The sequence below is a fragment of the Moschus berezovskii genome, chromosome 12 (genome assembly GCF_049115385.1).
Source record: "Moschus berezovskii isolate FMDL1 chromosome 12, NW_MosBer_1.0, whole genome shotgun sequence".
In the NCBI taxonomy this organism is placed as follows: Eukaryota; Metazoa; Chordata; class Mammalia; order Artiodactyla; family Moschidae; genus Moschus; species Moschus berezovskii.
Genome location: NC_142471.1, coordinates 25,000,436 through 25,015,203, shown reverse-complemented (window position 1 = coordinate 25,015,203; position 14,768 = coordinate 25,000,436). Strand labels below are relative to the sequence as shown.

The following is a 14,768-nucleotide window of genomic DNA, read 5'->3' as shown; positions in this document are numbered from 1 at the left end:
AGACTTGATCCAGATGATTATAATCTTGATTCTGTTACTTAGAAGCTGTGTAACTTTAGGTTAATAAGTTGGTGTCTCCATGCCTCAGTCTCTTTTTCTGTAAGGTGAGGTGATATACCTACTTCATGGGGTTATTTTGAGGATTAAATGAGGCGATAATTTAAAAATGCTTAGAATAGTACCTAGCACATGTATGTGCTCAGTAAATGTTGGCTGTTGGGACTGTTACTATTTGATATTTTAAAATGTATATTATTTCTTTGGTAAAAATAAAGCTGTTTTTAAAATAATGTGGAAAAATTTTAGGTCTTTCTACTTTTTAAAAAAAAAATCTTGGTTTTGAAAAGCTTTGACTATGATATAGAAAGATATTTTTTCAGCTTTTCAAGTTCCTATTGTTGCACTAATTCTTTAAGTTTCTAACAAATATTATTTCACACAGATTTAGAAGTAATTTAAAGAATTTTGATCTTTTTCCCACCAGTCTTAGTTGCATAATGAAAGTGTGGAATGCAAAAATATTAGCACATAAAACAATTTAGCCTTTTGTACTTAAGAGACTTAACTATTAGTAATATAAATTTGACTTTCTAATAGTTGAATTATAAAATTATGCCTTATGAAATTACCTGTTTCTTCTTATAAGAACCTTATGCTGATAAACATATGCTGTTGTTTTTTCCATTTAGTCATCTACAGATAACCAGTTTAACAAATTTTAAAATAATTCCAAACTCACTTTACAAAGAGAAAAGAGGCCCAATTTTATTTTATAATGGCCCCCTTTAACCTTTTTTTTCTCTTTGTAAAGTGAGTTTGGAATTATTTTAAAATTTGCTAAAGTGGTTATCTGTAGATGACTAAGTTTACCAGTATTCCCATTTATAGAATCATCCTTTTTAATTTGGATAACAAGAGTGTAAAATTTTGAATTCCTCTAGCACCCATTCTGATTATTGTTTTAACCAGATAGCTGCATAAAGTGTGTGTGGCCAGCAGAACAAATGGGAATAAAACTGTAGTTCTAATTACTTGAGTAAAGGGTTTTCTTTTTTCATGACTGTTTCCTTTTGTATCATAACAGGGAGAAAAGCATCAGAAGTGTTCATCTGTATGTGTATTTATATGTATGCACACATACACTTGAAAAGAAACTTCAGTTGTAGTCTTTGATGGTTATCCTGAAAGAATAGTTAATGCCCCCTTGGGTTTTTAATTTTTTAAATTAATTGCTTCATCATTCCTTTGAAACCCAAGGAAAAGCAGACTGTACAATCTGTGAAACAGTCCGAATCCCAAAACTCTCTCTTTTTTTAAAAATCCCCTATTATTTTTTAACATTATACTTTTTAGGGATGTGTTAGAGTGATACATATAAATTCTCAATAATTTGTGAATAATTTAAAAATATTTTTGATAGCCGTTTGCATCATCATTCTTCCCATTAGGACATCTTTCACTTAGAAGTAAGCTGAGAATGGCTGTGAATGAGAGGTTGTCTACATGCCTCCTAGATATACCAGATTTTTATATAGAAAGAATAATAGACTTCTTCATAAAGATTTTGTCCCTTGAATCCTACTCATACTTTCTCGGTTTTGTACATAAATAGCAAAAACTATAATATGTATTCTCTATAAAATTTATTTTTATATTTTGTGCATGTGTGCTTTTTCATTTCTAGACAAGAGTTTGTTGATGCTTATGTGGATTACATATTCAATAAATCAGTGGCTTCCTTATTTGACGCTTTTCATGCGGGCTTTCATAAGGTCTGTGGAGGAAAAGTCCTTCAGCTCTTTCAGCCTAATGAACTACAAGCAATGGTTATTGGAAACACAAATTATGATTGGAAGGAATTGGAAAAGGTAGGGGAAAACAAATCTATGATATTGTTTAGATGGAAAAGCAAAAGGAAAACATAGCTTGTTGATGGTTGTATCTCTGGTATTGATGGTATTCATGTTCATGTTATGTGTATTTGACTACAAGTCTTTTAAAATAATGCTATTGAGCATTAAAACTGAATGCAGTATTGATACGTTCAACACCTGAGAGGTCTCTGAGTCCTTATGCTGAGTGAAAGAAGTCAGTCTCAGAGAATTGTATACCGTATGATTCCATTTTTATGACATTGTTGAAAAGCCAAGCACTATGTTGGACAGGGGCTAGGGATGAGGAGGGAGTGTGACTGCAGAGGAGCAACATGAAAGAGTTCTTTAGGGTGACAGAATTGTTGAGTGTCCTGACTGTAGTGGTGGTTTATCTGTATATGTGGTTTAAAACTCATAGAACTGTATACACATTAAAAAATGTCAATTTAACTGTGTAACAATTTAAGGAAAAAAAATTTTAATTAAAAAAAAAATAGGACTTCCGATTAAGCATAGTGCAATAAACATTTTTCTCTGCTCCCTCCCAAAATCTCATTAGAATTACAGTAAAGGACTAAACATAGGACTAACCCCCTCCCCAAAAATATAGTGAGCAAGAGAAAATACAGTTTTGGAAGATGGAAAAGAGGTCTATGAGTGACTTAGAACAAAGAAAATTGAATTCTGAGCCTCCAGAGGACTAGATTGTCAAGAGGCAGCCTGTCACATTGTAGAATTTGTGAAAGGCACAGGAATTAGCACGTCGTGTTACCAGGGGTACAGGGTTGGGCTGAAAGCAATAAAATTGCTTCAAAACAAAGGAATTACTAGACCTCTCACATCCCCTTTCCTGCCTGGCAAAATAGAACTCTGGAGAGAGGCTCTAGAATCTGGGAAAGCATGTAGAACTGAGGCTGGCACTCAGCAAGCTGGTAGCCAGGCTTCAATCCTCCAGGAAGATTAAAGATTTCTTTCGGAGGTAAATTAATTTGCTAAAGAGAAGAAAGATGACTTTAAGAATTGTCACACCTCAGATCCTACACGGTTTATCCTTCTTGCCTCATCTTTCATTCCTCCTCTCACTCTGCTTCAGCCTTATTGGCTTCTTCGCTGGGCCTAGAACCCTCCAGGAACACTCTAGTCCTGTGGCCCGTTTTCTGTGCCTAGAATTCTCTTCACCTTGATAATTTGAAGTGTTTCTTGTTCTCACTTCCTTTATGTCTTTATATCTTTTCAGAGATCTTCATTGGATAGCCCACTAAAAATTGCATATGTACACACACATACATACCCCCTGTCTTCCTTGTCTTTTTTCTTTTCTAAATTCGACTAAATAAAATTTTACTTGTCTTTACTGTCTGCTGCTCCTTACTCCCCACTCAATGCAAGCACTATAACGGCAGGATTTTTGTCTGTCTGTTCACTGCTGTGTTCCCAGAGCCTGGAAGGGCATTCAGCAAGTACTTAAAATCTTGTTTGAAGTTATAACTGATAGAAGTAGTCATTCAGTAAGACAGGACATTTTTTTAAAGTATATTTTAGTGTACTTAGTATACTTAGTTTCTTCCACTGATCTGATTCATTATAATTTAACTAATTATAATGTGTGACTTTAAATGTTCTTCATCAGGACTGTGCACATTTCCTCAGTACCATCTTGTGGTTTAAAAAAAGGAAAAAAGAAAAAAACTAGCCAACCACCTTTCATTTCCCCACTAACATAGTCTTCAAACAAGTTAATACTTAAGGTGATTACTAGAATTCAAGCCATTATATCCAAATCTGTAAATTAACAGCAGATATGTTGTGGATTTCTCGAGTTCAGTCATTGAGATAATCATGGCTACAAATAGAGCTCCAAATTCAAGAACCTGAAAATAAATCTTTACTGAGCCTCTACTAGACGCCTAATACTATGCAGGAGATTAGGGAGAGACAGCAGTAAATAAGCTTGAGCCATGGCCTTTGTCCTCTGGTAAGGAGGCTGGACATTAAATAATTGAACTGTGATGAATATAAAGGAAGAGAGGTTAGTGAATGATATATATATATATAAGGCGAAGCCTACATAAACAGGGAAAGCCTCTTGATGGTAATCTCTACCAGGTAAGAACTTTGTTCACTGCAATTTCCCCAGGACTCCAGACTTTGAATCTCATTATATATTTGTCTAATGAGCCAATGAATGAACTAGGTGACATTTAATCTGAACCTAAAGGATAAGTAGAATTTAATCCGATGAACAAAGGAAGAGTGTTTGGGAAATATATGCTGTTTTGATGCAAATTACACCAAAACATAGTGGCTTAAAGATGAACATTTGTTGTCTCACATAGTTTCTTTGTTGTCAGGAATTCAGAAGTGGTTTAGTCCAGTGATTTTAAACTTGGAGATCTTTCATGAGGTTGCAGTCGAAATACCAGCTGGTGCTTTTAGTCTTCTGAAGATGGCTGAAGAATAGGATTCCCCTTCCAAGATGGCTCTCACATGGCTGTGGACCAAAGGCCTCAGGATCTCAGCATGAGAACCTCTCCGTAGGGTTGTTTGAATGTCTCCATGAAATGGCAGCTAGCTCCCCCTGGGAGTGAGTAATCAAAAAGCTAAAGCCACACAAATTTTTATGATCTAGCTTCAGAAGTCATGTATTCTCACATCTGCACTATCCTAATGAGGTCAAGCCTATTCAGTGGACATAACATGGCCATGAATAAATAGCAGGAGGCAGAGATCTTTGAGGGCCTCTTGGAAACTACCACAGAAAATTGTTAGTGTTGCTCTTAGAATCATTGTTTTAAAGAGAAGATGGAATAATACAAAATAATTCGTATGACTTTGTTCATTGATATAGGGAAAGAAAATCTCATGATTATCACAGATAATTAATTCCATGTTAAACTTCAATAGTCCATTAGCCTTTTAATAATTTTGGTTTATCCTTTAGATATTTACTTTGGAAAATGATATTACTATCACATCATGTTTTTTGAATTGGGACCAGGGCAGATATTTCTACAGATTCATACATATTTTCTTCCCTTTCCTCTGGAACTAGGAGTTCCAAGTTGCAAAATACCCAGGAAGTAATAATTAACTGAATTATATGAGTTTCAAACTCTTGGATAGTGTTAACTTTCTGTGCTCAGGAAGCCAGTTGTCAGATTCAAGATAAAACTGATATCCCTTAATATTAATAGAAGGTTATTTTGTTTTTAGAATACAGAATACAAAGGAGAATATTGGGCAGAACATCCTACAATAAAAATGTTCTGGGAAGTATTTCACGAATTACCATTGGAAAAGAAAAAACAATTTTTGTGTAAGTATTTCTGTTTTATGAGAATGGAGTCTAATTATTGAACTTTTGAACTTAGAATAACTGATTGACTTTGGTGGGTTTTTCTGTATTATTCAAGGTCCTGTTTTTAATTTTCAGAGTAATTTTTTTTTAAATCTACATTCTTTAGATTTTAAAAAAATCTCTGCGGTGTAACTTTTTCAGTCTTCAGTTTGCTTTCTTTGCTTCAGAATGAAAACTTTGGTAGTTTGTGTAGAAAATAGAACTTTCCTGTTCCTGAACTTAATGCCTAATCTGTGTCTGTTTTGCATGTCATAGGATGACACGTCATTCTTAAAGCAATTTTAATTTTGGCTTCCAAGAATGAATTTGTTTAAAGATGACAAGACAAATAGGAAAGGAATGCTTACTCTTTTCAAAAAAGAGGGACTCCCAAAATGTTTTTATCAGGGACAGTAGTCATTTATGTATCAAACATATATTAAGCTTTTCTGTGTGCTGATGTTAAGATTACACTTTTAACGAAAAAATACTGTTTGGATGTATTTCAGAATCATGCTTCCACAAATTCTGGGGATAGGCTTCCATCTTAGAGCAAATGTTACTGTAAAGCTTTGCTATAAGTGATTGTTTAAGTAACTTGATACTCCGTATTGTTATTTAAAACTTTTATCGTTGATAAAAATAGTTGGTTCACTCAATGATTCTTTTCTTGGCAGTATTTTTGACAGGTAGTGATCGCATTCCTATTCTTGGCATGAAGAGTCTAATACTAGTCATCCAGTCAACAGGAGGTGGTGAGGAATACCTCCCAGTTTCCCATACCTGTTTTAATCTTCTGGATCTTCCAAAATATACAGACAAAGAAACTCTACGCTCTAAACTGATTCAAGCTATTGATCACAATGAAGGCTTCAGTTTAATATAACTTTGGAGTTACAACTATTCAGTTTACTGCAAAAGCATTAAACTAATTATTTGTGTTTTTCTTGTGGTGATGAATTCAGCAAGGTGATAGAGGTACTATTATAATTCTTACTTGCAAAATGTTCGATGCAATGAGTATTCATGAAAGCCAAAAAATATTAAAAGAAATGAACAACTGTGTTAATATTAAACACTGTACAGAACCATGGATTTTTTTTTGCCATCTTCTAATAAACATACAAGTATTGTGACTACATTGAGGTTTTACTAACAAATTTTAAGAGTTTGCATATTTCACAAATGATCTGGTGTGTGAGTGCATGAAAATGTTGCTTAATTTTTCTTCAATCACGGATGAGAAGCCTTTAACTTTGGCCTGCAATAGTCATTCGATTATTTTTTCATTTTGTAAATAATGTTAAAGTTTTGTAATAAAATAGTTATGTTCTGATATCAGTGCAGTTTCTCTGGTTGTACTTGAACTGAGATTACTTTAAAGGATTAAAAATTATCATTTAAATCTTATTCTGAGAATCTATGAAGGCAAAAAATTAGCATGGTGGAAAATACAGTCTTTGCTTTTTTACTAGAATAATGTCCTTTTGCAAGTCTAAATTACAAATAGGGTTTACCTGATTAACATATAGTTCTTTCTATGAGTCCTGAGAGATAATTGATAAATGGGAAGTTGTCGGAAAGCTTAATATTTAGTAATGGAAGAACTCTGTCCAGTTGCTGGAAATACAATCGTTGACTACTATGAGAACCAATCATTGGCTTAAAGCTTTAAAAACTATTGATGTTGCAGGTTGGTATTGAAAGAGAATTTGCAGTGCTTGAGAACCATTTACTTGAATTTTAAGAGACAAATCTTAACAGACAAATCTTTTAAGTTTTATGGGGCTGATGCTTAGTTATCTCCTGTCATTAAATTGTAACAGTGAGTGATGCAACACATGTGACTTTCTGCTATAATGCAAATATAAATTTATTTTTTAAATGCCATGAAAACTGTTTAAATAATAAAGGTTTATTGGCTTAATAGTTAAACTTTCTCATATAAGAGTCAAAATTCTTCAAAAAAAGTAATATCCAAGAGAAGGTCTCTTAAATTTTGGACAGATGGTTCCCATTCCCATACAGATTTATGTTTTATAGAAGCTCCCAAGTCTCCTTACCTGTAATTCTAAAATCCAAAACAACTCGGCCGGGGTGCGAGGGGCGTTACATCACTTTGCAGCAAAACCTGACCTCAATTGTTGAGGCTGTTTATATTAAATGGGACTATTTGCATATTTTACTGTGGCAGTGTTTGTGTTTGATCTAGGTGCTGCCCAGATTTGTATGGGGTGCTACATTTTGTGTGCTTTAAAAATTCTTTTAACATTCATAATTCCAGAATGCAGATGAGTCCAAGGGTTTTAGAAAGGGGATTATGAACATGTACTTTTCACTAGTTAAACTTATGGTGTTTTTAATAGTCTTTAAAGCCTTAATAATTGTCCTTAAAGTAACACTTTTCCCAGTGAAATTCTTCCAGGTATCTGGTATTATACCGTTTCCGTGCACATCCATTCCTTGAGGCTATTGATTGTTCACATTGAACATAGATGTGTGTGTCAGGTTTTTTAGTAACCTCTATTTCCTATGATGCTTATCTGTAAAATAGCAGCCACTTTGGATTAATACAGGTAGAGTTCATTGAACAGATGTTTTAACAAGGCCTGACCTGTTACCTGGGAACACAACAGTGCAAGGCATAATTTGGGTAACTCTGGTATTCTTTTCCTCCCTGTTACTGCAGACCTACAATAGAATTAACAGCAGGGAGATTCATTGAAAAAATTCCATTGAAGATTTTTCAAATTGCTGCTTTTTAAAAGTAACAAATACCAAGCTTTATAGATTAGAAATGGTTTGGGCCTAACAGAAGCAGAAGATACCAAGAGACGTAGCAAGAATACACAGAACTATACAAAAAAAGATCTTCATGACCCAGATAACCACAGTGGTGTGATCACTCACCTAGAACCACACATTCTGGAATGTGAAGTCAAGGGGGCCTTAGGAAGCATCGCTATGAACAAAGCTAGTGGAGGTGAATGAATTCCAGTTGAGCTATTTCAAATCCTAGAAGATGATGCTGTTAAAGTGCTGCACTCAATATGTCAGCAAACTTGGAAAACTCAGCAGTGGCCACAGGACTGGAAAAGGTCAGTTTTCATTCCATCCCAAAGAAAGGCAATGCTAAAGAATGTTTAAATTACTGCACAATTGCATTCATCTCACACGCTAGCAAAGTAATGCTCAAAATTCTCCAAGCCAGGCTTCAACAGTACGTGAACCATGAACTTCCAGATGTTCAAGCTGGATTTAGAAAAGGCAGAGGAACCAGAGATCAAATTGCCAACATCCATTGGATCATTGAAAAAGAGTTTCAGAAAAACATCTACTTCTGCTTTATTGACTATGCTGAACCCTTGACTGTGTGGATCACAACAAACGAAAATTCTTCAAGAGATGGGAATACCAGACCTGACCTGCCTCCTGAGAAATCTGTATGCAGGTCAAGAAAGCAACAGTTAAGAACTGGACATGGAACAGAATGGTTCCAAATCAGGAAAGAAGTACGTCAGGGCTATATATTGTCACCGTGCTTATTTAATTTATATGCAGAGAACATCATGTGAAATGCTGGGCTGGTTGAAGCACAAGCTGGAATCAAGATTTCAGGGAGAATTATCAATAACCTCAGATTTGCAGATGACACCACCCTTATGGCAGAAAGTGAAGAGGAACTAAAAGAGCCTCTTGATGAAGGTGAAAAAGGAGAGTGAAAAAGCTGGTTCAAAATTGAACATTCAAAAAATGAAGATCATTGCATCCAGGCCCATCACTTCATGGCAAATAGATGGGGAAACAATGGAAACAGTGAGAGACTTTATTTTTTGGGGCTCCAAAATCACTGCAGATGGTGACTGAAGCCATGAAATCAAAAGACGCTTGCTCCTTGGAAGAAAAGCTAAGATCAACTTAACATATTAAAAAGCAGACATTACTTTGCCAACAAAGGTTCCTATAGTCAAAGCTATGGTTTTTCCAGTAGTCATGTGTGGATGTGAGAGTTGGACCGTACAGAAGACTGAGCGCTAAAGAATTGATGCTTTTGAACTGTGGCGTTGGGGAAGATTCTTGAGAGTCCCTTGGACTGCAAGGAGATCCAACCGGTCCATTCTAAAGATCAGTCCTGAATATTCATTGGAAGGACTGATGCTGAAGTTGAAAGTCCCAATACTTTGGCCACCTGATGCGAAGAACTGACTCAGTTGAAAAGACCCTGATGCTGGGAAAGATTGAAGGTAGGCGAAGGGGACGACAGAGGATGAGATGATTGGATAGCATCACCAACTCGATATGAGTTTCAGTAAGCTCCGGGAGTTGGTGATGGACAGGGAAGCCTGGCATGCTGCAGTCCATGGGGTTGCAGAGTTGGACATGACTAAGTGACTGAATCGATAGATTAGAAAGTAGGCAAATACTGAGTTCACTAAATTTTAAGGACCATGATTGCTGAATTGGCTTAACCTTTGAAAACATTTGGCCTCCACATAGACCTATTTGTAAGAGGAGTTGTCTTAAGTCAGTAGTAATTTTAACCAATAGCCGTTGTTCACAGAAGGCAGTAGAAATGTGGCATAAATAAAAGCCACAATGTAGTTTTCAAAACTGAGAGCCCCAGCCTTTGCACAGGGATTGACTTCTAACATGTTTTTGCCTGCATTGTATAAGATATTCACTGCATTTAGTTGAATAAGGTCTTCTGTTGATGTGTAGTCTTCCCCTGCATATGGTGAGTTCTCTGAAAGCAAAGACAAAATGGTCTTGCTCTCAACCTCTTCCTATCCCCAGCCTCTGGTCCTTTGGCCATCCAAACTCCTCAGGTTAGTTTTGTCCTCCTTTCTCAGTAATTCAGTAGCTCCCTGCACTCACATTGGTAACATTCAGTTCAGTTCAGTCGCTCAGTCGTGTCCGACTCTCCGCGACCCCATGAATCACAGCACGCCAGGCCTCCCTGTCCATCACCAACTCCCGGAGTTCACTCAGACTCAGGTCCACAGAGTCGGTGATGCCATCCAGCCATCTCATTCTCTGTCGTCCGCTTCTCCTCCTGCCCCCAACCTTTCCTAGCATCACGAGGGATAAATTGGGAATTAGTCTGTTTTATGTATGTTTACCTTACTTTCCCTGTTGGGCCAGCCACACTGAATGGAGGGTTAAACACAGAAGGAACTCACACTATTCCTTTCACTTCTCAACTCTTACTATATACTTTTAAATCACCTGGGGCTACCTTTTACTATTATGTAAATTCCACCTTTGGCCAATTAGATGTCATCTTTAAGAGGTGATAGGTTACTTTCCAAAATTCCCCAGGTTATTTTTAATCCCAGTTGAGAGTCGCTTGCGGGGGTGGGTATCATGAGACCATTTCTCCTAGCATCCCAAGGGTGAGCGCTTTTAAGGAGTGGGAGAGCTTTTGATTAGTCTAGGAGTTGAAACATTTCAAATAAAATAATGCTTAGCAGGTGGGTGAAGGTACATCATTCTTTTGTGCCGCTGAGGAAGACGCTGATTAAACTGTGTATCCGTGAAATATGATACACCCACCAAGGGAAGTGGAAACAGCATTGAATACATGACTTTAAGTCAGGTTCTGCTAGGTATTCAATTACTTGAAATGACACCCTCCTGATGAAGAACTACTTTTCCATTTTGTGCATATATGGAATTTCACAGGTACTTTTTTTAGTGCAAACAAGATATACAGGGGCAGAGAGTTTTTTGGATTGTTTACTTCACTTCAAAAGAGACCTAAAGGCAGGAAACTGCCACATTTATTCACTACATCTTTGTAAAAGGGCATGTTTCTGCCCTCCTGAATGCTAGACTTCTGGGTCAGCCTAAGAAAGTTCACACCAAATATGATCAAGTCATTTTTTGTCTACTCCTTTTGGTCTTGAGTTCACTACAGTTCCACCATTCCCTCAAGTCCCTAACCCCAAAGTCCTGGTCCTTGGTCAAGTGTTTCATGTCAAAAATTAGCTATTTTAGTCGCTAAGTCATATCCAACTCTACAACCCCATGGACTTCAGCATGCCAGGCTCCTCTATGTCCTCCAGTATCTTCTGGGGCTTGCTCAGATTCTGCTGCTTACTCAGATCTCATCCTCTACTGCCTCCTCCTCCTCTTCCCTTCAACCTTTCCCAGTTATTCTTCAGGGTTAATAAGGGGGGAAGGCTCCTGGTCTAGAACAGTTTAAACATTTTGGTGATGTACCAGTTATTACAACCAGCACTTTTAGTACTACTTTAGTACTAACTGTTGTATATAAGCTAAAAAGAAAAAAAAAAAAGTAGCATCTAATAGCCCTCAAAGCTGTACAAAATTTGTACAATTTTTAAAGTTTTTAACCTTAAACAATGTAAGCTAACAGAAAAAAAGTCAAATGACAATTTTAATAGACTTTTAAAACAGTGTACAAGTATAAAACACTGGTTTTGTATTTCAAAAGTTTGAGGAAGATATCCAGTCATTAAACAGTCTACAAAACATATGCCAGTAGATTACATAAAAGACTATGTACAATATAAAAAGAGCTGAAAACAGTCTTCACTGTAAAAATAATTTAAAACAAATTTTTCAATTTAAAATATCATCTATAGCACAAACACAGATCATGCAAATGGAAAACTAAATATTATACTGCATTCTTTAGTGTAGTCAAATAAATTCAGATTGAAACATCTTTTAGGTAGGGAAATGGCCATTCAGTAAAATTTTTTTCTCTGGCAGTAATGGTCCTAGCTGGGTATTTTAAGCTTAAAGAACAGCTGTATTTCAAACCCTTCTTGTTAAACTGTAATAAATACTAAAGCAACATAAAAATACTTTATTTGAAAGCAATGTTGGGGAAAGGTCTGGAAAATTAATCATTACTGTGCAATTTTATAAAGTATGAACTTTTGTTGAAAGGCTACAAGCTTCTGCAGCTGAAAAAGTTGTTCTCTAGTTTTAAGGCAGGCTAAGCTTTTAAATAAAGACGTTATAGGAACTAGTTTCATTAACTATTCTGCTATTACAAGTTACATCACGTTCATCTCCATAATACTAGGCTAGTATGTTTGGTGTTTCTTACACCAAGTCCTCCCAACAGGAAACATGTACTTACTGGCTTTGTAACCGTAATCGGGGTCTGTTGCTCTCATTAATGGGGAAGAAAGGCAACAGTCCAAAATATTACACTCTCCCCAGTTGAAGTACCATTATTATTGATTCATAAAGGCTTAGCAGATTGACATTGGCAGTTTAATACTCGTGGAAAGGATCAACGCAAGCTCTACCACAGTGATAGGTATTTAAACAACAATCGCAAATATTCTCAAAACTAAGGGGACCCAGGCAGGTGGTATTGTTTCTAAAGCAACTGAAACATTTCCAACGCATTTATTTTTTAAGTTAGTTTTATGAGCCAATATAGACATTACTACATGTCCACAGGAAGTACAAAAGCCATCTTCATTTGAACGATACATTTCTGAAACTGTTAGCACCAAGTCTCATTTTAAAAAAGCAAAGACAACTGAGTGCTCTCCCACATATCGTTGACTTCCTTCTCACATTGCATGTCATGAGATTTTTAAAAAGTTAGCTGCCACAAGTTTTGGAAAATGCCAGTGTTTAAAAATAGGTAATTGTGCTAATAAAGAATTGAATGTTTAGCAGAACAGATTTGAGGATTTCAAACCATTCAATGTTACAAAGAAAAGTGTGAAAAAACCATTCTTTGGTCTAGATAAGCTGTTCCCTTTACATTAATTTAACATTCCAATGGCTTTTTGAAAACTCTGAAATGTTGAAACTCACTAGGCAAAAACAAAATTATATATACATGTCGATGTATCATACAAATGAACCTTTAACAGAAAGTCTAGTCCAATAGCTGAGTAAAGATACTTATGTACCTTTGTTTAAAAAAAAAAGTTAGTGTTTGAGTGTATAAGCACAGAAATACCTTGTTAAAAATTACCCATTGGGGGGGAAATCTGTTTTACCAGTCTATAAATATTATACCTTTCTGGTTTCCTTGCTCTATTGAGTTCACAAGTAAACATTCAATTTGACATGCTAAAGATCCTAATGCTGGTGGAACAATTTCTGTACCTGGACAATTAATACATTATGATTTGTTTGATGGATAGTTAATGCATGCTGCTTCCTGTTTCATGGATATAGCTTCATTAACTGCCTCTTGTTCACCTTCATCAGCTTCAAATACAGTTCCTCCAGCGCTCTCATTAATATCAGCATCATCTTCCAAACCATTGTAAAATTCTTCATTCTCACTTTCATCCTCCATGGGTTCTTCCAAACTTGGACTCTGGCAAGTTCCACTATCACTGTTACTGCCGCAGGAACTAGAGGATAAGACATCATCTTCAGAGTCTGAATATACCTCAGCGCCATGGAAAATGTAACGGTTTGGTGGTAAAAACAGATACTGATTATCTGAAATACAGTAATAGGAGAGAAATGGGTTATTTCCAGTTTTCTAAGACTTAGTCTGCTTGTGCTGTTTGGATAATTGTAGGTTCTAACCTTTTACCTGAGTATCACTACTAGAGGCTATTATTAATAGAGTTTCTCAAAAACAAGCTATCGAGGCACTCAGTTCTGGGTAGAAACCTTAGTTCTGCCACTTATAAACTTTGCAAATTGGGAGTGTTATCTCTGTGCCTCAATTTCCTCATCTGGGTATGAAGTAATTTTCAAACCCTATGAGGTAAGTATGAAAAAAATTGTAGAGAGCCATGTTCAACGAGGCTTACTTAACCAACTCCTTTGAGATTTGGTGAGATCAAGTATCCAGCCACTACCCACCCTCTGAATCAGAAGCTATTTTCCTATGACTCCTATCATGTTGAAGTGTGAGAAGCACTGTTAAGCTTTCTTTTGCAAAGCCCTCCCAAATTAGCATTTGTAGTGTAAGATTTGACCTCTCATGGTGAGGAGCCTTCCCCTCTCTCCCCTAAGCCAGAGTGACTCTCTCCCAGGTCAAGGTAAGAGCCCAGACTGATTCACAAAAGCTGACTACTACCTAGTTCATCGGAGTAATATATACTTAATTAAGTTTCTCCTCAAAATGACTTTCAAGCTTTTTTAAGACCCTGTCTTGATCCAGTTCTCACTCTGGAATAACCCATGTTTTGCAGTGTGAAAACCACATTGTGTGTCAGTGACTGGAGAAGGGAGTTGAGTACCTGCATTCTAGCTGCTGACAGACCACCACATCTAGTGATTCTTAATAGGACCATCTCCTCTGAATCACATCCTAGAAGCCAGTCTTCTAAGGAGTCCCAGCACATGGCTGTCCTGCCCTTTTACAGGTTTATTAAAAAACAGTTCATTCTGCTGTGGCCCCCTGAAGAACTGAACAGTCTGTTCAAGTACCTTGTACCTGTTGTTGTCCTCTTGGCAATCTTACCTTTTAAGATATTCACATTTTATTTCTTATATGCTCCAACTTCCTCCTTTTCAGCCCTGACCTCACAACAAACGGTGGCAAACTAAAATGAGTCAACTCCAGTTGTTTGGTTTAAACAGTTAAAAATGTT

The 14,768-nt window shown here is 36.4% G+C and overlaps 2 protein-coding genes across 8 annotated transcripts in view; one reads left to right on the top strand and one right to left on the bottom strand.

Annotated features, from left to right (window-relative positions):
• HERC4 (HECT and RLD domain containing E3 ubiquitin protein ligase 4) overlaps positions 1-6,547 on the top strand; it is a 129,427-nt gene extending 122,880 nt beyond the window's left edge. For all 6 annotated transcript variants that reach the window (XM_088841921.1, XM_055425624.2, XM_055425621.2 and 3 more), the window contains 3 exons: positions 1,685-1,868; positions 5,088-5,190; positions 5,889-6,547. In XM_088841921.1, coding sequence (XP_088698047.1) covers positions 1,685-1,868; positions 5,088-5,190; positions 5,889-6,097 — 496 coding nt within the window. In that variant the 3' untranslated portion in view covers positions 6,098-6,547. The remainder of the gene's footprint in view (positions 1-1,684; positions 1,869-5,087; positions 5,191-5,888) is intronic.
• The window catches only part of SIRT1 (sirtuin 1), a 33,874-nt gene continuing 24,994 nt past the window's right edge, over positions 5,889-14,768 (bottom strand). For both annotated transcript variants that reach the window (XM_055425627.2, XM_088841922.1), the window contains one exon: positions 5,889-13,662. In XM_055425627.2, coding sequence (XP_055281602.2) covers positions 13,334-13,662 — 329 coding nt within the window. In that variant the 3' untranslated portion in view covers positions 5,889-13,333. The remainder of the gene's footprint in view (positions 13,663-14,768) is intronic.